General features: G+C 35.3%; 2 protein-coding genes across 4 annotated transcripts; one reads left to right on the plus strand and one right to left on the minus strand.

Moving 5' to 3' along the window:
- The first annotated feature begins 13,699 nt into the window (after positions 1-13,699).
- On the plus strand, positions 13,700-17,859 carry LOC121777721 (potassium transporter 11-like). Its single transcript, XM_042175066.1, has 8 exons — positions 13,700-14,059; positions 14,816-15,041; positions 15,119-15,364; positions 15,450-15,500; positions 15,578-15,838; positions 15,921-16,088; positions 16,282-16,536; positions 16,699-17,859. Exons 1-8 carry the CDS (start codon positions 13,937-13,939, stop codon positions 17,703-17,705), a joined length of 2,337 nt encoding a protein of 778 aa, XP_042031000.1. The 5' UTR covers positions 13,700-13,936; the 3' UTR covers positions 17,706-17,859.
- A 547-nt stretch (positions 17,860-18,406) lies between these two features.
- Positions 18,407-24,652, minus strand: LOC121776176. 3 transcript variants are annotated; one of them, XM_042173323.1, is made up of 10 exons: positions 24,468-24,652; positions 22,175-23,700; positions 20,534-22,024; positions 20,321-20,401; positions 19,930-20,082; positions 19,645-19,808; positions 19,429-19,576; positions 19,145-19,267; positions 18,942-19,029; positions 18,407-18,803 (listed from the first exon to the last, which is right to left on the minus strand). In XM_042173323.1, the coding sequence occupies exons 2-10, from the start codon at positions 23,546-23,548 to the stop codon at positions 18,598-18,600; spliced, it is 3,828 nt and encodes a 1,275-aa protein (XP_042029257.1). In that variant the 5' UTR covers positions 23,549-23,700; positions 24,468-24,652; the 3' UTR covers positions 18,407-18,597. The 3 variants fall into 3 exon arrangements, with proteins under 3 accessions (XP_042029257.1, XP_042029256.1, XP_042029255.1); XM_042173322.1 differs by having other exon boundaries at positions 20,534-21,897; positions 22,048-23,700; XM_042173321.1 differs by having other exon boundaries at positions 20,534-23,700.
- Positions 24,653-25,643: the final 991 nt, after the last annotated feature.

The raw sequence follows: 25,643 nt of genomic DNA on the forward strand, positions 1-25,643 counted from the left end.
AACCGCCGTCTGGCCGCGACTCCATCCGCCCCCGCTTCCGCTCCCTTTGTGCCACCTCAACCCCCCCACCAACTTGCTGTGTACCCTTTTGGCTCAATTCAATTTGGCCGATAGGTTAAATATGACTCCCGAGCAACTTGATTCACATTTGGCAATGATACGGGGTCTCTGAAAAACATAGGGATAGGGCCAGCGGACTAGTCTTCCACGGGGGTATTTTTTAGTCTTTAATTATGTATTTTTTTATTTTTTAGGATTTTAATTATGTATTTTTATTTTTTAGGATTTTAATTATGTAATTTTTAATTTTTAGGATTTAATTATGTAATTTTTAAATTTTAATATATTTTTAGTAATTGAAGTATTTAAATTAAATAACTGAATGGTGGCCCTTGAGCATGTCCTTGCAGAAGAGCATTGGAGGTGGGTGTTGTACTCTTGAGGAATGCTCTAATACCAATCAAATTGCTCACCACAAGTTTTAAGTTTATTAGGTTGAATATTATATTAATAAAAAATAAATTATATATGATATACATATAAATATATTTCGAATTTTGGATTACACCAGATTATATTATTTTATTCGATCCAATCTAAACATCAGATTTTGAAATTTATGATCTAAACCTAATTTTTAATTTTGATTTGGTTCCTATTTCTTATATTTTGCTCACGTAATTATAGTTGAGAGTTATGATTGATAATGATGAATTTATAGTTAACTAATTCTACGAAGAAAAATGGAACTAAGAATTATGCTCATAAAAACACCCCGAAATAGAGAAAAACGAAAAAAAGTGCTACAGATTGGGCCAAACTAAATAGGCCGCATATGTAACTAGAGTTAATTTGGGCCAAACTTAATAGGCAGCATCTGTAACTAGAGATAATTTGGGCCCAATTGTTGGTTTTACATTTACCAAATCATGACTGCTAGGAGATTTTTACTGAACATATGTCAATTGTCATCAAGTTGGGCAATTTGAATTTCTATATATTCAATCATTGCAATAATTTAAAGTGGAGAATGTATTTTTGATAACTGTGGACCAAATTTCCATGTGGTTGCAATTAGGTGTAAATTTCACCATGTGAATTCCATGTTAAGTCTCTATCTTCACTATTTTCTTGTTTTACTTCGTTTTCTCTCTTTATTTGTGGTTAGAGATGTAGCGAGCTCGACCTTAAAGGTGTTGACGGGATCCGAACTCGTGATATTTTAAATCACGTAGCCGATTATTTACCAACTTGGTCAGCTCGAGGTTAGGGGTGAACATTCGGTTTTTCATTTGATGCTTACGCACAAATTGAACTGAATCGAAAAATTAAATTTTGGTGAAAACTAAAACCTATCTGAAAACCAAACCCAAAAAAACAAGATCCGGACTAAAAAAATAAAAATTCAAAGATTATTTTTCTAAAATATACATAAAATTAAAACTAGTGAGTGTGCCAAATTTTTATGGGTTGGGCTTCTCTTGATAGACTAATATGCCTAACCAAAAATTGATGGGTCATTTTCTCATTTATTTATAGTTATGAAGTCCAACATTTTCATTTAATCATAGAATTGCCAACTGAAATTTCTTGGAACTGACCTATCTGCTTATTTTAGAGAAATTTGTTTTGTTTCAATTCATATTGTTGGTGTAAAACACAATGTTAAAGTAAAGTTAGTTATGAGATTTATGCATTTATTATAATCCTACTTTTGCTGATGAAACTTTTTAACCGTTTCTATTCTTTTTGTTAGTAATATATTTGAAATAATGCACCAAACAAAGTGTGATCTTTTTTGCAAAAACCAGACAGCATTATAAACCAATTGAATTTAATTGTATCAAATGTTAGGCAAAATTATTACTCCATTAATTATATTATCCTGAAAAATCTGATGAAAATTTCAGATGTGGACACCATTTAGGCAAAGTTTGGTCAGCAACTAAATTATTGAGCATGGTGTATTGGTCTTCATTTGTCCCATTTGTAGCACTTCTTTACCAATTACTACTAATTTATTTGCAATAATCATCGTGGTGAATCCAATTACAAAATTCGAGTTAAAAATGAGATGCACATAATCTTTATTTTTGGTAGAAGAAACCATTAAAATTAAGCTTTAATGACTGTCATACAATTAGTGGCCTATTTTTCTAATCAAATAATCTATCAACTATTTTTCCTCCATATAATTTGACTGTTTCGAAGAAGTTATATTGATCCTAGGATCTACAACTCCACAATCAATTAAATATGTCTACGAATATATATATAAAACTTGTAGGGTCTTATATTCTTTTTAAATTTGGAGAAATCAAAAGGTTTCATATTTAATTATGCTATATGTCTCCACAAAACAATTTTTTATTTTACCTTTTCTACAAAATTGAAATTTGGTTTGTGTGCTGGAGTAAAAGTTTCAATCATCAGATTTAATTGGAGAAATCTTCTCAAATTCTCGAATTTGAAATATAGAAAATAGAATGCACATCAATAAATTCAATTTGTATAGCATAATTAATATTTTAGGTTGTATTTACTGTACAAAGTGAGATTATCCAACCCATTCAAATTTTAACATTTTTTTTGGGGATATTCCTTTTTTGTGAAAATGACATAACGTTTTTTAATCATTGATTATTGTTCAAATTACTATTTTTAAAGTTTTATATATCTCAATTCCGTTTATAAGTGAATCAATGGCAGACTCAGAAAACTTTTTTTTGCTAAGGATTAATTAACTATGTTTATAATTTTAAGACATTAATTTGAGAAGGGTTAAACATAATTTTTTATAAGTTTCATACATTTTTAGTAGAAATAAATTAGTGGAGAGCATTCAAAAATATTTTCGGTAGATGTTAGTATTAGAAAATATAATCTTAATATTGCATAATTATACGATAAAGAATTCAGTGCTTTGAAAATAAGCCATGTAAATTATTTGAAATTGTATGAATCACATTACATCCTTTTGTCAATGACAATAATTGTCATTATTCAGACAAAAAAAGATAATTGAGTAATAAATCATTATATAATGAACATTGTCATGTGCTATTAATCTAAATCTGTACGGAAAAGACCTGATACAAGTGCACACGACGTCGTATCAGCTGTAATTGCTCTTTATCAACTAAACGGAACGGCAAAAATTAAATAATTAAAGTCTTTATTTACAAAAAAATTACTAATAAAATATATTTGCTCTTCGTACAATCTTACATCAATTTAGCTATATTTTATTAAAAAATAAACCCTTTTTTATGTAGATGATTTAGAAAGTGGACTTTGTGGAATTTCATCAATAAAAATACATTACAAGTCCAGAATGTTGTTATATCTGCTACGTAGGAAAAATTTGGAACAATTTAAAAATTCTATTTAATGGTTGTTTATTTCGCTTGGCAGCTCAAATATTTAAAATAAATCGAAAAGAGTCAATTAAAATAAGCCTGAGAGAGAATCTCAACTGTTCAATTTTACTAACCTAATTTATTATTTTATTCAACGACTTCTTTAGATTCCGAATTCATAGTGCGAACCCCGGCGACAGATAATAATTTAATAAATCATTGATTATTTAAATATGATATAAGTTATTAAAATGGTGATGTAATTTATTTTTAAATATGCAAAACCATGTTCTCATCATCTCATGTACATCCAAACAATAGACGTGGGACATTTCCTATGTATTTTCATTAATATATCCCTTCACCCAATTCAACTGGAAAAAAAATATATGATAGCTTCTTATAAAGAAGATAAAAATTTTATTACAATTAATGGATATAATATTGGCTAAATTGATGTTGGGTGCGTTGTGGTGTGATTTTTTACAAGAGATAATAACTCTTAATTATGAGGAATAATAGCCATTTAAATTGTGTAATTGGTCAAATTATGGCTAGTTTCATGAAGTTTGAAAATATATACTGAATTTTGAAGATTCAATTTTTGTTAATTATCTCTTGCTTCATCCGTGTACAAAATAAGATCTTTGGTGATGCTCAAAATAATATTATATTATTTAATTAGAATAAGAAAAAAGGAAAGAAAATATCGCAGGAGTACTTATTTAATTAAAATAAAGTCTATTTCTAGAAATATTGTTTTATATACTGATTCAATAATTGAGCAAAGTTGAAATTTCATAGGACTAACTGAAATTTGTCAAAACTTCATGATTTAGTGGTTATTAACCATTTCCCTCGTAATTAAATGTCATTTTCTTACATTTTATTACTACTATATGTTAAATTCATCAATTCCTACATATATAACTCCATTTCGTTATTAATTTCCTATCTAGAAATGAAATATATAGAATGTACTCTCATCAAATATATGCGGCGCGCAGCATTCAATTAATCCTAATTAATATATAATCATAGTATTATTAGATTAGGGAAATCATAGTATATTATCTTTTTAATTAGTTGAATTTTCGATTGCTATTGACTTCTTTCTTTTTGCCAGTAAAGTAAGGAAATTGACATGTGTAGATTGTTGATAAAATATTGTCCAAAAGTTGAAATCTAGTACTAGTAGGAGTATATAAATTCGTATTGCACTTTGAATTTAACCATACGATTACGAATAGGATTATCATTAATGTAATTGACTGTACTAATCAAGTGGTGTACATGTGGGCTCCATAAATGTTAGTAAATAGTAATGTGTTATCACTTAATTATAAGTTGATATATATCATGTTCAAATTTCTGATTTTATATTCCTATATACACAGATATTCCACTAACTAAAGTCTGAATAAATTAAACATGCAGATTTAAAGATTTGGAGTATTCTAACAATAATCACTAATCAATGACTGATTCATGATACACAATCATTTTATAACAGTAACTTCAGTAATAGCAACAATTATTGTAGGGGATAGTTCATTTGAATAACATTTTTGGTTAATTTTTAATCAACCTTATAATTTTTTAAATTTATAAAATAATTTTTTATTTTTTTTGGTAATTATTTCATGATAAACAATTTGCATACATTTACTAATACGAAAATGAGTATATTTTGTAGTATGTTTTATTATTATGGCCAAAACTGTCGCAAAATAACTATTTTTAGTAATCATGCATGTCTAATTTATATTTCTAAAAACTTGGTAAAACTTTTATTGAATAAAATATTAATTACTGGACCAAAGCATTGTTTACATTTTTCAACATAGACCATCTAATGTAGGTCCCTATTCGTTTCAACATATACCATATAACATTTTAAATTCAATATTATTTTAGTGATGTATTAAATTTGATAATATTCAAAATTATCATTCTTCTTCCATTTTGACATCCTTCACTTTGTTTCTTTATTTCAATATTAGATTTAATTTTATAAAATGAAATTTTAAAGTTAGATTTTTAAATATCAATAAATTTTTATTAATTAAAATTATTAATTCATGGACTATAAATATTGATTAAAACTATTAATTTTTGTTATTTAATATAATATTCAGTTGAATCGAAAACTACAGAAAATAATATTAATCATGATGGAAAAATAAGAGTTACTTAGCCTTCTTCAATTGTTATAATTGTTTGTGATTATATATTATGAAGTTGACTTAAAATTTGATACTACTAAAAATTTTATATAGAAGTATTTTGTTTAAATTTTCTAGTTAATTTTGATTGTTTTCAAATAAATAAACGAAAATTATATTAGTCTTACATTAGATGCATATTTATTTCAGAATAATCGTGTTATATGATCCATTTACGATTAAAACCATTAAATATTGATTAAAACTAAGTTAGCGTCGGCATACCTTATTGATTAAATATTAGACACTATCAAATATTGATTAAAACTATTATTTTTTATTATTTAATAATTCTAATAATTAAAAAAATTATTAATATTTAAAAATCTAAATTTAAAATTTAATTTATAAAATTAAATCTAATATTAAAATAAAGAAATAAAGTGAAGGATGACAAAAGGGAAGAAAAATGATAATTTTGAAATAATTTCAGATTTAAAATGTTAAAAGTGTAAAAAGACCAAATTGCCCAAACCCACAAAAAGGTATTTTCGTATAAAAAATAGCAAAAGAACCAATTTCGAGATAAACCCTTAGTTCAGGGATGTCTGACAATATTTTTAAAGTCCAGAGACTATGGGCGAGATAAACTCATAGTTCATGGACCATTTTTATAGTTCACTCATGGAATTAAACCATAGAGTGAACTACGCAAATGGTCCCTGAATTATGCGTTTTGCACATAAATGGTACCTAAATTTTAAGAATATTGTGGGTAGTCCCTGAACTAAGGTATAATCATATTTTTTATACTTTTTTCACTATTCATCACAATTTTGCATAAAAAATGCCCCCGCAAGGCATGAAGGGCATTTTTGGACTTTTATATCTATATATTAGATTTTATATTTTCTTTATCTTTGTCTCTAGTAGTATGATATTTTCTTATAGTTTGAGTATCTAAAATGTTATTATTCACTTCACTTTTCAATCACTTTATGTTATATCTTCTTTCTATCTCTTTCTCTAAAAATTTTAGGAGTAAAAAATTAAAATAAAAAATAGTATGAAATTCTTAAATATATTAATTATAAAAATAATTCGTAGCAAAATTTCATTTTAATTGTGATTTGATTATTTTTTTTAATATTAAAAATTAATTTTTTAAATTAAAACTAAATTCTTAATTTTCAATTAATCATAATATTTAATATTAAAAAATTTATTGAACCATAATCAAATTAAATTTAGCTAAAATTTTTTGATAGTTAAATTTATAATTTTAAATTTAATCCATATTTAAGAATTTCATAGTGTATTTTTTTATTTTAATTTTTTACTTCCTAAAATTTTATAGAAATAGAGAGAAAGAAGATATGGCATAAAGTGATTGAAAAAAGTGAAGTGAATAATATCATTTTAGGTACTCAAACTATAAGAAAATATCATATTTAGTACTAGAGAGAAAGATAAAGAAAATATCCAATCTAGTATCTATATATAAAAGTCCAAAAATTCCCTTCATGCCTTGGGGCATTTTTGGTGCAAAATTATGATGAATAGTGAAAAAGTATAAAAAAATGTGATTACACATTAGTTAAGGGATTACCCACGATATTTTTAAAGTTTAGGTACCATTTGCGTGCAAAACGCATAGCTCAGGGACCATTTGTGTAGTTCACTCTAAACCATAATAATTTTATACTCCCTCCGTCCCCAACGAATATGCACTTTGGGGACGACACGAGTTTTAATGCAAAATTGGTAAAGTAAGAGAGAGGTAGTGATTCACTTGGATTTTGCATGGTTTTAGAGGGTAGTTTTGTATGAATCTAATCATATTTTTTCTATTATTAGGCGTGTTTATATCTACTTCTCTATTATGTTGATATTTTGACCATTTTGTGAAGAAAGTGTAGAAAAATGTACAAAATATGTGGATGTGCAACAGCTTTGGTTCGAGACATATTTTCTAGAGAATTTGAAGTTCAATTAGTCCATAAAGCATACCATTCTCTTCATCTTTGAAAGAGCTTCGCGTGGATATCTTAAACGTCTCAATCGGAGGTCGGTAGAAGAAGTTATAGCCGTTTTGCAAAGACTGCGCGTAGCAGTGATGTAGCTGGCGACTCTCTGGGTTCGCGTGCAAACGAACCTGGCGACCCGCCAGTAACGCACGGGAAAAACGCCGTAAGCAGTTGGTGAGTCGTCAACTTTGAGGCTCGATGAACCTGGTGACCCGCCAGGTTTGTCCGACTATACTAATGATCGAAATTAGAGCCCTAATTAAGTAAATATGAAGAGGACGCCTCCTGTACAACCTTACGCGCCTCATACCCCAAGAATACCAGTTTTCCACCTAGAAAGAAGAGAAGAGCGAGTAGAGAATGAGTATTCATCGCAAGATTGAAGACGAGGCCTCCAATCTGCCCAATCCAATTCTAGGAGTTCATATTTTAGTTTATTTTTGTTCAAACAATGTTTTTGAATATTTCTTCGAATATTACTTTGACTTTTGTGACGAACATGAGTAGCTAAATCTTCCATAGAGTTCTACGGGGGAGATACAATGATTTTTATGTTTAATTGATTTCTGTTTTCTATGTCTTGGTTCATGTGGTTATTTTGATTTCTTCTGTGCTTATACATTTATTTGATTGATCACCTTATAAATGCATGTGAATTCTACTACAAGAACTGAGAATTGAGTAGTTTAATTTGAAATAGAAGAAATTGACGTCTTTGTCAATATAATCGAGAGATTTTAGCCTTTGAATGAAGCTAAGTATCTTAGGAGCTATTAGGAGTTGTTGCCTTAGTTCTAGGAATGAGACTTCAGTTCTAGATAGCAATCTACAAATTGTATGCTTCGAGAGAAGATATAGTTTTACCTTAGTGATAGCTTAATAACCCTTGAGACCCATTGTGTGACATAGTCTGGAAATTAGTTGAGCATAGGATAGTTGTTATCGATCCCGTAGGATTCTACGCTTCCCAATTCCTGACCTACATCCATTACCTTTTGTTGTTTTTAGTTCTCTAAGTTGTCTCCAATTGCTTTAATTATTGTTTTTACTTTGCTTTTAAGTAGATTTAGAAAAATAAAACTTTCCGATTCATCTAGATAGTAGTTGAGGTTGGTTCGTGGTAATTAGGTTGACACTTATTGTCTCTGTGGATACGATACCCTTGCTTACTGTTTGCTACATTAGCCCCTTACACTTGTGGGTATACTTGTGTTAGAAATAAGTTGAGTCAGGTAGAGAGAAAAATAATTAAAGTATTGTTAGTGGGGAATGAGTCCCACCTCATAAGAGAGAAAATAGTTTTTAAAATTGGAAAGTGCATATTCTTGTAGGATGAATTTAAAAGAAAAGAGTGCATACATATTCTTGTACGACGGAGAGTATCAATCATCGTACAATTTTGATTGATTTTTTTTCCTTTACCTTTTTCCAGCAATCTATCTTTTCATTTAAATGGCATCTTTGATTAGAATAATAGTTGAATGACGCAATAATTTGTATTATCAATAGAAATGTCTAACTTTTCTTCTGCCACGTAATTTCATTATTTCAGCCATTAAAAAGCATCAATTTAGTGGAAGATTGTTTTAAATTATTAGATCGTGACGCCACACCAATATAAATTTAAATAATCGTTAGTCGCCTTAAAAAGACAAAACTAATGACGATATTAAAATGTTATAGCACCTTATATATTTCAACTTGCAGTATAAATATATTTTTTGACTTAATTGTCAAAGCATCTATCAATTGTGTTTTAAGTGTATTAATTAGTAATTTATTAGGAAAAAAAATTAAGAGCATGCAAAGCATATAAGAAATTTGATCAAATAAGAAACTAATTATGTGGGAATTTAATAAACTTTGTGAATAACTATTTGTGCATGTAGCTAATTTATATTTGAACAAAGCAAAGCATATAAGAATTTGATCAAATAAGAAACTAATTATGTGGGCATTTAATAAACTTTGTGAATAATTATTTGTGCATGTAGCTAATTTATATTTGAACAAATAGTCAATAATGACAAGTTCAAATTTTAAGATACTCAAACTAATCTTCCACATAAATACAACACGAAATTTATTAATTAATCCAAATAATTTGCTAAATTTATAAGATTAGCGTTTGGAAATTTCTAACTCAATCAGAATAAATAACTCCTTTTATCTTAAAATTATCTGATTTAACACAATCTAAAAAATGTGCATTTTTGTCATATTTGAATATGACTAAGCCAAAATCGAATAGCTAAATTTATAGTATGCAAGTAGAATATGAGTGGCCTGAACCTGATGCTAATAATAATAATAATAATAATAATAATAATAATAATAATAATAATAATAATAATAATAATAATATGTTATTACATTTATCAGATAAGTATATTGGTATAATATGTTATTACATTTATCAGATAAGTATATTGGTATTTTCCATATCATTTAATGAAAAAATAATCTGTGGTGCAGAAGTAGAGTTGTGATACCATACGAAAATAAGTTCCAATCAAACACAACACGCAAGTCAAGATTTTCAGGCTGTTTTTACATTGATCAATCAATTTTCCAGATCCATCTCTCAAGATTTTGGATTTGTATCTCAAATCCACTTGGCACGCATAAATACAAACAAAGAGAGTGAGGAACCTCTGAGAGCATCAGCAATGGCGTCCGTTCCGGTGGAATTCCGCCGAGGACATCGCAGTTCCGCGGCGTTACGCGGAATTCCGTCGCGACGGGCGTGCGGACGTCCGCCATTGTGTTGACTCCCACGGACGTCCGCGCGGAATTCCCGTTTATTGCATTAAATTATTTTTAAATTTCTATATATACAGCTCGGTGAACTGCATTTCATTCGCACCACTTGTTTTAACAAGTTTCCCTCTCTACATTTCTTTTATATATACGGAATGACTGGTATTGGTAGTGGTAGTGGTAGTGGTAGTGGTGGGCATTATGAACAAATGATGTGTCTGATTCATGCACGTGCACGGGAATCAGCGGAGAGGGAGGAACAAGCGACCTTGGCGCCGGCGGTACATCGACCCATTCATCTTCGAACTATAATACCCCGGGACCACCTCGTTGCCCACGCTCGGTTGTATGAGGATTACTTTGCGCCGGAGCCATGGTTTGGGGAGAACCTGTTCCGGCGACGGTTTAGGATGCATCGCCCGCACTTTCTGCGTACCGTGGGCGCTTTGGAGCGTCGATACGGGTATTTCAGGGTGCGGGAGGATGCGGCCGGTAAACCCGGCCACAAGCCTATTCAGAAGTGCACTGTCGCAATCAGGCAGCTGGCATACGAAGGCGCGACCGACATGTTCGACGAGTACCTCCACATCGGCGAGACGACTGCCCGCGATTACATGAAGTATTTTTGTCAGGACGTTAGGGAGATATTCGGGGATAGGTATCTTCGGAGGCCTACCCCCGAAGATTGCCAGGCTCTGCTGGATTTGCACGGGAATCAGCACGGGTTTCCAGGGATGTTAGGCAGCATAGATTGTATGCACTGGGAATGGAAGAACTGCCCCGCTGCCTGGAAAGGGATGTACACTACTGGTTTCAAGGCCAAGAATCCCACGATGATCCTTGAAGCGGTAGCTGACTAACAGCTGTGGATTTGACATGCCTATTTTGGAGTAGCCGGTTCTAACAACGACATCAACGTCCTCCAGTCGTCGCCCATTTTCAACGAGCAGTGCATGGGCGTTGGTCCGGCCGTCAACTTCGTCGCCAACGGCAACCAGCACAATATGAGCTATTATTTGGCGGATGAGATATACCCTATATGGCCCGTATTTGTGAAGATGATCAGATGCCCAGCAGATGAAAAGAAGATATATTTTGCGGGTCGCCAGGAGGCAGCGTACAAAGATGTGGAGCGGGCATTTGGTGTGCTCCAGGCTCGATGGGCGGCAGTGAAGGGTCCAACACGGCTGTGGTATGTTGACAGCATCGCCGACATCATGTACGCATGTATTATTGTGCACAACATGATTGTCGAAGATGAAGGTCTAGCACAGACTGATTGGACCAATGATGATACTGGTGCTGCGGGTCCAAGCCACGGCGTGACCACTAGCAATGTACGTATGGGGTATGGGGATACCCTATGATGATGTCGATCGAGTCCGTGCGTTTGCCAACATGCGCCAAATACAAGCCCATGTTTGGCTCCAGAACGATATTATTGAAGAAGTATGGCAGCGGAGGGGTCGTCGTTGATGTAGTTTTTAATTATTGAAATTTTTTTTTTTAATTTGGTGAAATGTACTTTTCTTTTCTTTTTATTTAATGGAATTTTTTCCCTATTTGTGTCAAAATTTTAATTCCGTAAATTGTTTAATTCCGGAAATTGTGGTTTTTTTAATTGTGGGTAGTCCTTCGGGAAGTTCTTGGAGATGTCCGCCACTGTGCAGTGGGAAGTCCTTATGACATGACAGTGCAGTGGAAAGTCCGTATGACGTGATAGGAGGTGTTTTTGAGAATTTCGCGAGGAATTCCGTCGGGAATTCCGCGCCACTGCTGATGCTCTAAATCTAATTCTACACATACCTGAAAACTCAATCAAAAATTCAAAGAGAAAGTTCAAGAAGAGAGCATAGTTTGATTTCTACATTCTAGCCTCCATCTTCAAGATTAAATCAGATGATATCATTGTCAGTAGATGGAAATGAAGAAGTTGGCTTTTGCTAACTAAAGTTGAAATCTTGAGGGTGGCCCACTTCAAGCTGAATCACATTCGCACACGGGTCGGAACCGGCGATTCACGGTATATCATTCCCATGAACCGGAACCAGCCCGCTAAGGGTCCCGGCAGTTCCGGTTCTGGTTCAAAAAACCGCCGGTTCACGAGGCGGTTCAAAACCGCCAGTTTTTGGCCTGAACCGCAGATTCCGGGCAGGTTCGGCGGTTCGTAATTTTTTTTTTTGCAATTCTTCTCGTTTTAGTGTTTATTCCAACGAGACTACAAGTCACAAGTCACAACTTATAAGTTACAATTTACACTTAATGTTGGACTTGAGCTTTTGGATGATTCTCTTTTATAACTACATGTTCTTGGATGTGTTGTTCTTTATTTCAATATGTGATAAAACTCTTTATATATAACTACATGATACATCTCCATCATCTTTGTTTATATTAGTTTATATCTTAACTATCTTCTATTATTATAACTTAACAATAAATATAATTACATAAAGTATTATTCTTTAATTCTTTATGATTATCGATTTGTTTGTGTATAAGTTTATGTATATATTAACTAGTAAATACCATTATAATTTATACACATTAAGAGAATAATTATTATATAAATTTTATTAATCTAGTGATAACTATAATATGAATAATTATTTATCTTTATACAAATCATATTACTCAATAATTGTTTATTTTTATCTATCAAGAATATATTCACAAATAATAATTTTATTTATATAAATTATACTACATCTATTAGAATAACAACTATTATACAAAATCATACTATTAGTCTACTACTAATATATAAATTATACTACATCTATTAGAATAACAACATTCAAATTTAATTGAACTATTCTATTTGATTCTATTATTATCTATAAATTTGTCTTAGAAAAATGAATTATAACAAAAATAAAGATAAAGTTAGTGAATAATAAAATGTAGTAAAAAATAAAGAAAAGTAGAAAACAAATGAAAGTTTTGTATCTCACCTTGTAAAAAGATGAATGAATGATCTAAACATGTACTTATAAAAGAAAATAATTCAACATATTTCGTCCCATATTGAAAGTGAAACGCAAAATATTCAAGGATGTCTCTATAAAAGATAAACAACCAATAATAGTTTCTTAGAATCATAGGCCCAACAAATAAATATGGGCTATTATAAAATTATTGTATTTATTTATTTGTGAAAATTGATTTTTATATATAAAAATTGATTTTATAAATAATAAAAAAAAATTTAAAATTTTATTGAACCGGCTGTTCGAACCGGTGAACCGCCGGTTATGGTTCGTGATATTTCCGAATCTGAACCGGCCCGCTTGAACCGCCGGTTAACTGGCGGACCGGTTTGGTTCGTGCATGCCTACGGCAAGCTCAGACAGTTGAGTTTCATTACCAGAGAAGATGTGTTTTTTTTTTGGTTCTCAACGATTGAACTCTACCCTTATGTGGCTGCTATTTAGCTGACCCCACATCTCAATTCCTTCTCCACCCAAGAAAAAATTAAATCTTATTACTCCCCTTCAAAAAAAATTTAATCATTTCTTGATCAAGGGTTGGATTTCCCTTTGCAAGATTGAATCTTGAATCTGGGAAAGTTGGGATTCTTGAAATCAAGAAAGTTTAGTTCTTGAAATCATAGATTGGGTAGAAGATGGCATCTGGTGTGGATTTTGATGGGAGTGAAGCAAAAGGGGAGATGTGGGATTTAGAGCAGAAGCTTGATCAGCCCATGGATGAGGAAGCTGGGAGGCTTAAAAATATGTATAGAGAAAAGGTAATAAAAAGATAAAGTTGTTTTGCTTTTTTTTATGTAGGCTGATCCTAACTGAGGTGTAGGATTTTGTGCAGCTTTCACCCCCTTTTCACTTTGACTTTGATTTGACATAGAATCTTGATGTTTGGTGTTTTGTCTCTTTTAATGTTATAGTCCTATAGCTCTTGAGATCACATGATTTTTCTGTGGAGTTGTATTGGTTTGTTGTTGTTCTTGAATCATTTTTTGTGGTGTTAGTTTGATTGTTGGAAATGGAAGGTTTGATGATGTATACAATCATAGAGTGTTCTTGTTGGATTTTGATGTGTTCACTTTGAATGATAGGATGGAGAGATTGATTTCGAATTCAACCATCTTATCGTTCAACTACTCAATCCTATGTTTTATCGGTCTATCGTGTTTGCTGTTGTTCTTGAATCATTTTTGTGGTGTTAATTTGTTAGTTGGAAATGGATGGTTGGATGATGTATTTAACACAGTCAAAGAGTGTTCGTGTTGGATTTTGATGCGTTTACTTTGAGCGATAGGATGGATAGATAAAAATAATCGAAGCTAATCTACCTTTTACTTTAATGCATTGATTAATTTCGAACTTGTTTGGCGATCACATCGTTCAACTACTCGATCCTATGTGTTCGTATTTCTAAAGCAAAACGCTCCCTAAGTTGATGTAGGCATCAAGTTCATGTGAGAATTAGTATCTTATTTTGATTAGAGATATGGATATATGGTGCTAACACTTGGTTAATAAAACAGAAATTATCGTCGCTTTTGCTCTTGAGGCTTGCGTTTCAGAGCCTTGGAGTGGTGTATGGCGACTTAGGAACGTCTCCTCTGTACGTGTTCTACAACACCTTTCCCGATGGAGTAGATGACACAGAGGACATTATAGGCGCCCTTTCGTTGATCATATACTCTCTCACGCTGATACCTCTCCTCAAGTATGTTTTCATCGTGTGCAGAGCAACCGACAATGGCCAAGGTAAGCTTCCCTCGTCCGACAAAGATTTGTTGGGGCTTTTTAAGAATCATTGTGAATGATTGAACATTTTTGTGCAGGGGGAACTTTTGCTCTTTATTCTTTACTTTGTCGGCATGCTAAAGTCCGAACGATTCCCAATCAACACAAGACCGACGAGGAGCTGACAACTTATAGCCGAAACACGGTCCATGAGCTTTCGTTTGCTGCCAAGACAAAGGCGTGGCTGGAGGCAAACGCGTTTAGAAAAACTTCCCTTCTTATGCTAGTACTTGTCGGGACGTGCATGGTGATTGGTGACGGGATTCTCACCCCCGCTATATCCGGTAATTATTTTGTTCGTTCGTTCATAACTAATGATGCATCTACACCTATTTCTATCTCTTTGTTGACCAAAACGAATATACACAGTTCTTTCTGCTTCTGGAGGGATCAGGTTGGACCATCCAAAGATGAGCAATGGTACGATCTTCGGTCCGATGGTTATCCTCTTTGTAATTCGTTATGTTACGGGATTGAGCTTCTATTCTTTGGTGCAGATGTTGTGGTGATTGTAGCCGTGATCATTTTGGTCGGATTGTTCAGTATGCAACATTATGGCACGGATAGAGTCGGCTGGCTCTTTGCTCCGGTTGTTTTGCTTTGGTTTCTGTTTATTGGAGGCATCGGCATCTACAACATATACAACTACGATAGCTCGGTTCTGAAAGCCTTTTCGCCTCTGTACATATATCGGTATTTCAGAAATGGAAAGAAGAAAGATTGGACGTCCCTTGGCGGGATCATGCTCAGTATCACAGGTTCGGATGACTCTCTCTCTCTCTCTCTCTCACGCACACGCAAAAAAATGGATGTACTAATTTTGACTGCTCGTCGTTGCAGGAACCGAAGCACTGTTTGCTGATCTTGCTCATTTTCCGGTTTCTGCTGTACAGCTTGCTTTTACCATCGTCGTTTTTCCTTGTCTCCTTTTAGCCTACTCGGGCCAAGCAGCATACCTCATGCAAAATCATGATCACGTTGTTGATGCATTTTATCGATCGATCCCAGGTATAATTCGTCCTTGAATTCGCATGTCTGAGAACGAGTGTAAAATTTCAAGAATCGAACGTGCCATGTTAAATCAGATCGGAAGCTAGATTGAGAGACACTACTTTGTAGTAATATTTGCTCATCTTCGTGTTTAGATTGAACCGGAAATCGTTTTAGTTTCTGATATGGTCGATTTGAACGTCTTTTGTAGAAAGTATATACTGGCCGGTTTTCATTATTGCGACGCTAGCAGCAATCGTTGCTAGCCAGGCCACTATATCTGCTACGTTTTCGATCATCAAGCAGGCTCACGCCCTTGGCTGTTTCCCGAGGGTCAAAGTTGTACATACGTCAAAGACGTTTCTCGGCCAGATTTATATCCCCGACATGAATTGGATTCTCATGGTTCTTTGCATTGCTGTCACTGCTGGATTCAGAGACAAGAGCCAAATTGGCAATGCATACGGTTCGTGTTCCTGCTCGACTCGTATATACTGTTTTATATTTGGGCTAATAGTCATTTAAATCATGAAGAATGTCGTCTTTTTAAATGATATTTTCTAGGATTATGTTTCTTCGATTTTGTTGTTGAATCTGATGAGAATTGTACGACTGATGATGCCAACAGGTACGGCTGTCGTTGTGGTCATGCTCGTCACCACACTTCTCATGACTCTGATAATGTTGCTAGTGTGGCACTGCCACTGGCTCCTCGTCTTGTTGTTCACGTTGTTGTCTCTCGTGGTCGAGTGCACGTACTTCTCGGCCGTCCTTTTCAAGATTGACCAAGGCGGTTGGGTCCCGCTCGTGATAGCCGCCGCCTTCCTCCTCATCATGTACGTCTGGCACTACGGGACCCTGAAACGCTACGAGTTCGAGATGCATAGCAAGGTTTCTTTAGCTTGGATATTAGGTCTTGGCCCTAGCCTCGGCCTCGTCCGCGTCCCCGGGATCGGGCTCGTCTACACCGAGCTCGCCAGCGGCGTCCCTCACATCTTCTCCCACTTCATCACCAACCTCCCCGCCATCCACTCCGTCGTCGTCTTCGTCTGCGTCAAGTACCTCCCCGTCTACACGGTGCCCGAGGACGAGCGGTTCCTCGTGAAGCGGATCGGCCCGAAGAGCTTCCACATGTTCCGGTGCGTCGCGCGGTACGGGTACAAGGACCTCCACAAGAAGGACGACGACTTCGAGAACAAGCTCTTCGCAAACCTCTTCACGTTCGTGAGGCTCGAGGCCATGATGGACGGGTGCTCGGACTCGGACGAGTACAGCCTCTGCGGGGGGACCGTGCAGTCGAGGGAAAACGGCGAGACATCGGCGTCGAATCTAGACTTCACGATCTCATCGGCCGACTCCATCGTCCCCGCGATGCACGGGAACACGTCGTCTGGCCGGGAGAGCGGGCAGACGGAGGGGGACGAGCTCGAGTTTATGAGGAGCTGTAGGGATGCTGGGGTGGTACATATTCTGGGGAATACTGTAGTTATAGCAAGAAGGGAATCGAGGTTTTACAAGAAAATAGCTATTGATTATATATATGCATTTCTTAGGAAGATTTGCAGGGAGAATAGTGTGATTTTTAATGTGCCTCATGAGAGTCTCTTGAATGTTGGCCAGGTTTTCTTTGTGTGATATTTTTTGTTTAGTAAATAGGTAATTTTTGCTTTATGTTCTTCATTTTCATACTTTGGTATAGTAATTTGAAGTAATAATATATTTGAATGTGTAAATAATTGTAGAGTTGTTTTTGAAGTAATAATATATTTGAATGGTTGTACTTTCTGTATTTTGTTTGTGACTCGTATGGCTCGTTTCCTTTTTCACGAGGTACTACAAAGTTAGAATTACATTATTAAGTCAACTAAAAATAAAGAAATTAGAGTTTTATATAAAACCATTACATAAATAATACTCATAAAACTGAAGCAACCGAAAAAGTAGTGGTCTTCACCACAACTTTAAACAGGATAAGAAATTCCAATTAATTATAAATACAAAACAAATATTGAGTGTCGTCTACTCAGACATAAAAAAAACGAATCATATGTATGTATTGGATGACGTATGTCGATACATAAAAGCGTAACAAATACTCATACAATTTTAAAGACTTGTATCTAAGCTATCATGCACAAAATCATAAGAATTTATAATATTGTTGGAAATTGTTTTGTATAAATGACTTTTTTACCAAACAAACTACTCTTTAAGAGTCTCATTTTAACATTTTATCCAAGAATGTTGTAAATATGTTACTCTAATCATGATTCAAAAAAATATCCAAGTCGTGCAAGCATTAATAATAGTAACAAATATGGAAATTGCAAAAGAAGTAATTAACACAATTTACTTTTATTTATTATTGTACAGACATATAAAACACTCTCTTCCTGTACATTATCTGCAAGGAGAAATATGGGGAAAATAACTTGATTTTTTTCTGTTTTTGATTATAGGTAAACATATACATATACATGTGTATTGTGTCCCCATTTAAATGGAAAAACTCTTATAAACACAAAAATCACTTAGACAGCAACTGGTTCTGCGCTGCAATCGCTTGAGCTTTGGTGGTGCATGCTGCCAACATTACACGCAGACGTCTCGCGATATCCGTGAACGTCGGCCGGAGCAACGGATCCGGAGCCCAGCACTGCTCCATCAGCAGCCTCCACTCGGCGTCGCAGAAGTTGGGCACCGGTGGCCGCAGCGTGTTGTTCACTATACCACCTGTCCATAATATCAATCTGTTATTGTACACACTCCTTTTTAGCTAGTTACGAAAAATTGATTTCAACGAACCAACAACGCAATAAACTAACACACCAACAAACCGAAAGAACAGTATAAACCAACAAGAAAACAAACCAATGATGGCTCCATAGTGCATATTGGCGTAGGGCTCCTCCCCCGTGAGGATCTCCCAAAGCACGATCCCGAAAGAGAAGACGTCGACCTACATGAAATGGGAGATGGCAAAGCATCAACTAACATGGATAAGGTTTATTCCCATTTTTCTGTTATGGCTTATGTTTTGTAGAATATGGAGATTTGTTATGTTGAAATCTTACCTTCTCTGAAACCTTGCTGCTGCTACCGTTTAATAACTCGGGAGCCATCCATGGAAGGGTGCCCCGGACACCGCCAGTGACCAGTGTATTTCTTTTGATTTTCGACAAGCCAAAGTCACCTACCTGAATAATTTGGTATAAACTTATATCAAGCACAGTTATAATATTTATACAAAAATACACTCCCTCCATCCCATTCAAAGGAAAGCATTTCTTTTTGCGGCACAAGATTTTATGATTTATGCAGTATTGTTCATGGGGCTAAAGGATGCTAATGAGCGAACCTTGCATATTGGCCGGGATGAATCCTTCAAGTTGACGAGCAGGTTGTCACATTTTAGATCAAAGTGCACAATGTTCCTCGAGTGCAAATATTCCATTCCGAAAGCTGCATCCATTGCAATGATGAGTCGCTTGCGACGATCAAGATGCCTGAACAAGTTCCATATTAAAAAAAGTGGGCATTTAACAGGGTCTGTATATAGCAGAATATATAGTACCTCTCCTTGGAAATCAAAGCATGCCTAAGGGACCCATTGACCATGTACTCTGTGACAGTTGCAAGTGTCGCTCCAGGGCCATCTTGCACGACGCCATAGAAGGCAACCACGTTTGGATGATGAAGATTCGACAGAATATTAGCTTCATGCCAAAACTCAGATGACTACAGAGATACCAAAAGAAGATGGAAGCCATCATCTAACTGTTGCAAATAGTAATAGCACATTGAAATATTCTTTACATATGATGAGGATTTTAGGTACATTTAATTCGAAGACACTTACCAATCTTTCCTGCTCAGATGATCGTCCCATAAAGCAGGATTTCTTGATCCTCTTGATAGCAACATCTGTTCCTCTCCATTTACCATGATAAACCGTCCCATATGTTCCAGAACCCAATTCCCTCAACTCTTCAAGATCTATGTTCTTAATAATCTGAAACAGCAGACGGACATTTACTTTTGGCAAACGGCATCCGGCATTCAATAAAATATATAGTACTTCTAGTTCTTGATGATGGATAAGAGTGTCTCAGAGAGATTTTAAGTTGTTCACACAGGATTGAAGTTCTATGTCAAGAACGATATAGTAAAAACGGGTGCAACTGAAATATTTCCATTCATTTTCCACACTAGTTCGTTCAGTAGGTGCAGTATCTTAAAAGTCTTCATACCTGCAGGCTACTGGAATCAAAGTCTCCATGGGAGAGGTCAACGACTGGGAATCCAGAAGGCTGAGTTGCTGTCTTCCCATCCTTGAAATATCAAAAGATTAAATGATAGGGACAAAAAAAAATATATATAATAATAATAATAATAATAATAATAATAATAATAATAATAATAATAATAATAATATTTCGAAATTATACATAGTCAAGTAGTACCTCATGATTAGACCCAACCGCCCTTGAAGTCATTGGCTGATTAATTTGAACACCAGTAGCCAGAGATGTATCATAATCTGAAGGCAAAGGGAAATTTATTGCATCAGGTGTTGGAGGGACAGATGATTGCCTCTGATTTTCAGCATTGAGATTTCTACTGGAATCTACATTCTCTGATGTAACTTGACCAGCATCAAGGTGTGGATAACCATAATTCCGGGATGCTTCTTCTCCAATGTTTGCTTGAGAAGATGAGAAAGCCGGATGATCCTGATCCATAAGAGAACTTTCCTTTCTGGGATTGTCTCGTGCCAAATTCTGGAAGAATGACCAACGTTGAGGTTCATGATTAGTCATGTTCACACTCAAACCAGTAGCATAGTCATGAAGTGCTGTAACGCCAGCAGATCCCTCCGCTATTCTAGCCTGAGAAAATATATCAGATAAAAAATCATTTGGAAACCGATCATTAATGTCGATGAGGATGCTTTCGTGCACTGAAGTTCCAGCACCAAAATGAGGATTACTTTGGGAAGTAGCTCCAGAAGAAACATCTACCCTACCCATATCCTGCAAATTTCCGTCATTGGTGTTTTTATCCAGCCTGTTCTGATGAACTCCCATTGATGTCTGAGCAGATTCGTCTTGGGGATACTCAGAAGTTTCTTGGTTTATTATGGGACTTGTTGTAGAAGTAACATCAATGGGAGATACTGCAGAACTCAGCTCAGCCTTGTTTTCTGATTTATTTCTATCATGAACAGAAGAAGCTGTTGCACTGATGCCACGGTCATTATCTGCCAAATTTGAAGACCCATTTAATTTCTCTTCAGTAGCTAGGGAATCCACATATGTTGATTTGGCAAAAGAACTTTCAGGAGTGGCTGTCACATTCCAATCAGTTAACTTATCAACAGATTCAATGATCTGATGCGACACATCTGATCGAGTCACTAGGAGTTGTGGACCCAAAGTATCATCAGATTTGAACAACCGGTTTGGTCCTGACAATTCCCTGTGTATTCTTTCTGAATGGAAGACGCGTTGAGGAAGAACATCTGGTTCGTGGCTGATGTCTTTGGTATATGCTTCATGTTCACCCTGACCAGGCATGAATGCTGCACCAGATGAAGCATTACCATCATTGTCGGGCCTATCTAAAGGCATGTAATTCTGTGTGTGTTCGTGGTTCTCTTCACTGCCTTTTGTTTGCATCATTGAAGTCCCCTTGTCTGCAGCAACACTAGGAGCAGATATTCCATTTAAAGACGCCGTCTTCCCATCATCAGGAGGCTGAACTTCAGTGACGACACTACTTATGCTGATTGCATTCTCTCTGTTCATATGTGTATCCATCAGAAAACCTTCTGGATCTGTATGAGATTCAGTTTTTTTCTGGAGAGCCTTTTTATAATCCATGTTTTTCTCTGTTCCTGATACTCCTGGTGCCTTAGCATTATAACTTCCATAGAGCTCTTCCATATTAAGTGCCTTCTGAGGACCCATCAGAAAACCTTCTGGATCTGTATGAGATTCAGTTTTTTTCTGGAGAGCCTTTTTATAATCCATGTTTTTCTCTGTTCCTGATACTCCTGGTGCCTTAGCATTATAACTTCCATAGAGCTCTTCCATATTAAGTGCCTTCTGAGGACCCATATGCCCAATGGTAGGATTCTGGACTGCGTTCTGCGCAAGTGGTGCATGATTTGATGTAGAAAAACCATAATCATATTGTAATGTGCCAGATGATGGAACTCTTAATTTCTCTTCAGCGGTAGGAAGGACGCTCATTTGGTGGAAACCACGTGACAAATTCCATTCAGGCTGCTGTTCAGGCTTGACAGCATGCGCGTGGTAACCTACTGCCTCTAAAGCATATGATGAACTTGGCAGCTCTACTCGGGAAGATAAATTTGATAAAGATGAGACATGTTCTGGATGTACAGTACTTCCTGTAGCGAGGCTGACCCCTGCTTGTCCAGTCTCTCTTACGACACTGGAATTCAGTAACTCATCCAAATTGTTCCCCAAGTCCACATTAATTGAGTTTCTTCTTGAACCGAAATCCATACCATTTACTGCAACAACGTATTGAATCTCAGATTCACCGTCTGTGCTTTCAAGAGCAAGCTGAGAATCATCCAAGTCATTGTTTGAAATGAGAAAAATCCTTAATTTCTGGGATCCACCATCATCAAAAGCCTTACATTCTTCCATCATGTTCTGTAGGTCCTCATCAGAGGATACTGATACCAATGCATCAAGATCCTCACCAGGAAGTTGATACTTAATAGAATGAGGTTCATTATACATCGCAGATGCCTTTTGTTTAAGCTCCTCCCATGAAATATCCTTGTTAATCCGGAGAATGCGTGTTTCACCTCCAACATATCTAAGTTTTCTATCACTTGGACGAGGCATAATTGTACCCCCAAAACTGCAAAGCAGCTTCAGTCTCCTGGATGAGCCACTAGATGATCCCAAAGAAGAATGACTACGGAAGTTTTGAGACCTCGACTGTTTCAATGAGTTTCTACTCCCTGATTGAGGCAGCGGGCCAATAGGTTTTTCTTCTCTTATGGGAGGATTGCTTGAAGGATTTTGAACTCCACCCTTTTCGATAGAGGGGAACAAGGAAGTATCAGCCCCCCTCTCAGCACCGCCAGTACGAGATGCTCCAAGCATGCTCTGTAGATCCACAGGTCTTCTTTCACTATTAGCCTCAACAGATGGATTTGGAATATATGGCTGCCTTGGATTCACCCTTTCCCACATAAATTCAAGAGCAAACTCCTCACCAGTCTGAATGGAGTAGTTCATAACAGGTCTTGCACCAGCACTTGAATTAACATCAGCTGGTCTAACACTCATATTCATATAGTTGGAAGGATCCTGACTATACATCTGGTTTAAATTTCCCACACCACCCTCATTCCTTCTCTCCACAGAATTATAATTTATATGTTCAGGGTTTTTCTGCTGATCCTTTAGGAAAATTTTATTTACTTGTTCCATTCTCAATTTCTACCACTTAACAGGGCAGTCAACTACCCCAAGCAACGGACTTTTAGTTCTCAATCAGGCTCCATGATAAGAACTACACTATTATTCATTTCTCTGTTTCAGTTTTCTAACTGAAACGGATCGATAGCGCACCAGATGCAACCCTGCAAAATTTATAGGTCTTTCAGAAGACAACAAGCAATTAATAAAAGACGAGAGTTAGAAAAACGGCAGATAAATATACAACCTCTGACTATTCCCTGATCTTGCAGATTACCAAACAACCGCTGATGAACTATAAAACAACTAATCTGCAGCTTATGCCCAGCACAATGCACCTCAAGTCTAACATTCTCATTTATAACTCACTAAAAGTTGAGCAGAACATTAAGAAATTATACTCTAACTCGATAAATTAAAATCAGAAGTGTACTATCATAAATCAAGCAAAACTTCCAATGAGATAGCAAACAGATCAACCTAAATCACCTAATTTGCATTTCTTCTCCATTCCTGGTGAGAGGTTTTAATATTGGAACAACGAACACAACAAAACCTCTTTGCACTACTCCACCTAACCGCAGCTCCAAATATACTACGTCCGGTCCAATCATCCAATTCACAATCAATAGAAGAAGAAATAATCCAATAAACTACCAGACCACGTCATACAAAAATCCAAGGATATTTAATTCACACAACAACAATGATCTCAAGTAAACTAGCAAGCTCACTTTCTCAATGAAATCAATTAAGAAGTTCGCAATCAGGAAATAACTGATCCACAAAGCTTGTGAAAAACAGAGTAAAGCAAAATAATAGACCATGCACAGTTATGATTCGTGAATCTTCGCGAGCACAGAATCGAGACAGATCAACTGAAATTCCTCAAATTCGCAAAAAAGCTAGCTGATTGCGAAATACAATATACCTGTGGCAGAGTAAAGTGATGATTTTCTCTCAACTCCGTTAAAAAGCTATAAAGTCGTGGATCGTCACCAGAAAAGCCTCTCCCTTTCTCTCTCTAGTCTTCTCTCATAAAACGGACGAAGCTTTCATACCTGGCGCTAGTCTACGAGATTTTTCTCTACAGTAATGACCAGTGCAGGCTAAACTCGTGTTTAATCGCGTCAGCACAATCGAAATCGTGTTTGTTTTAAGCGTGATCGGTGGAGATAAATCGTGCAACTAGAAGCGTAGTTGCGTCATTTTCGGGGTAATCAATTTTCTTTCTTCAACCACACGATATTCTTTAAATTTAATTTTGCTTGACACAAAATATTTTGAGAATGTTCTAAATTTTACAATGTGCCACGCGCAGTTTATTGTGCGTGTATACCACGCCGCAGTCCTATTGGGCGGATGACACTGATTGGGTAACATGGCACCAATTATATTGGACGGTGACTGGCAGTCGCGTTAGAGGGGAGTGTTCAGGTGCCTTCTACCGTTGGCAATTTTTGCCTTTATATCAATGTCGATTTCTTTTTATGTATGTTTATGTAGGATTGTAATCGGTTGCCTTTAATTTGTATGGATTAAATTATTGTTCTGATTTAATTTTATTAATTTATAGTTTATTTTAATTAAATTCAGAATTCTAACCATTATTGTACTAACTTCTAATTAACTTTATAACGGAGTACTTAACAATTAATTTTAATTAAATTAAGACCTTGAATAATTGTTGTTTGGTTTATACACAGATATGGGCTTTAACTATATTTATTTATTTGGTATATTCATATGCTCAAGATTAACATGTCATTGAGATTGCCAAGGCTCATAGCAAAGTCCAATTCATATGCTCAAGATTAACATGTCATTGAGATTGCCAAGGCTCATAGCAAAGTCCAATCGTACTTGATATTATTTTGAGATGAAGTATATGACTTCTCCAATCAATCAAACAATGTTAAGAAGTCTTGGTCTTCTCTAATTCATTTAACCGAACACCCCTTCAATATATTAATATTATACTCTCTCTGAGTATAGACATTTAAAATGACACGAGAATTAATACACAACTGACAGAGTAAGAGAGGGGAGAAGGATGGCAGTTAAGATAGTGTCAGTGGATAGTAAGACTCATATTATTATTAGTATT

Source organism: Salvia splendens, chromosome 18 (genome assembly GCF_004379255.2).
Source record: "Salvia splendens isolate huo1 chromosome 18, SspV2, whole genome shotgun sequence".
NCBI lineage: Eukaryota > Viridiplantae > Streptophyta > Magnoliopsida > Lamiales > Lamiaceae > Salvia > Salvia splendens.

Bases quoted from the DNA above. Each gene is read 5' to 3' on its own strand.
- LOC121776176 (XM_042173321.1), bottom strand. From the start codon at position 23,548: ATGGAACAAGTAAATAAAATTTTCCTAAAGGATCAGCAGAAAAACCCT. The intron at 20,083-20,320 runs GTATGAAGACTT...CTGCTGTTTCAG, and splicing joins TTGATTCCAGTAGCCTGCAG to ATTATTAAGAACATAGATCT. The intron at 19,577-19,644 runs GTACTATATATT...GAACTTGTTCAG, and splicing joins GCTTTGATTTCCAAGGAGAG to GCATCTTGATCGTCGCAAGC.
- LOC121777721 (XM_042175066.1), top strand. From the start codon at position 13,937: ATGGCATCTGGTGTGGATTTTGATGGGAGTGAAGCAAAAGGGGAGATG. The intron at 14,060-14,815 runs GTAATAAAAAGA...TTAATAAAACAG, and splicing joins AAAATATGTATAGAGAAAAG to AAATTATCGTCGCTTTTGCT. The intron at 15,501-15,577 runs GTACGATCTTCG...TCTTTGGTGCAG, and splicing joins CCATCCAAAGATGAGCAATG to ATGTTGTGGTGATTGTAGCC.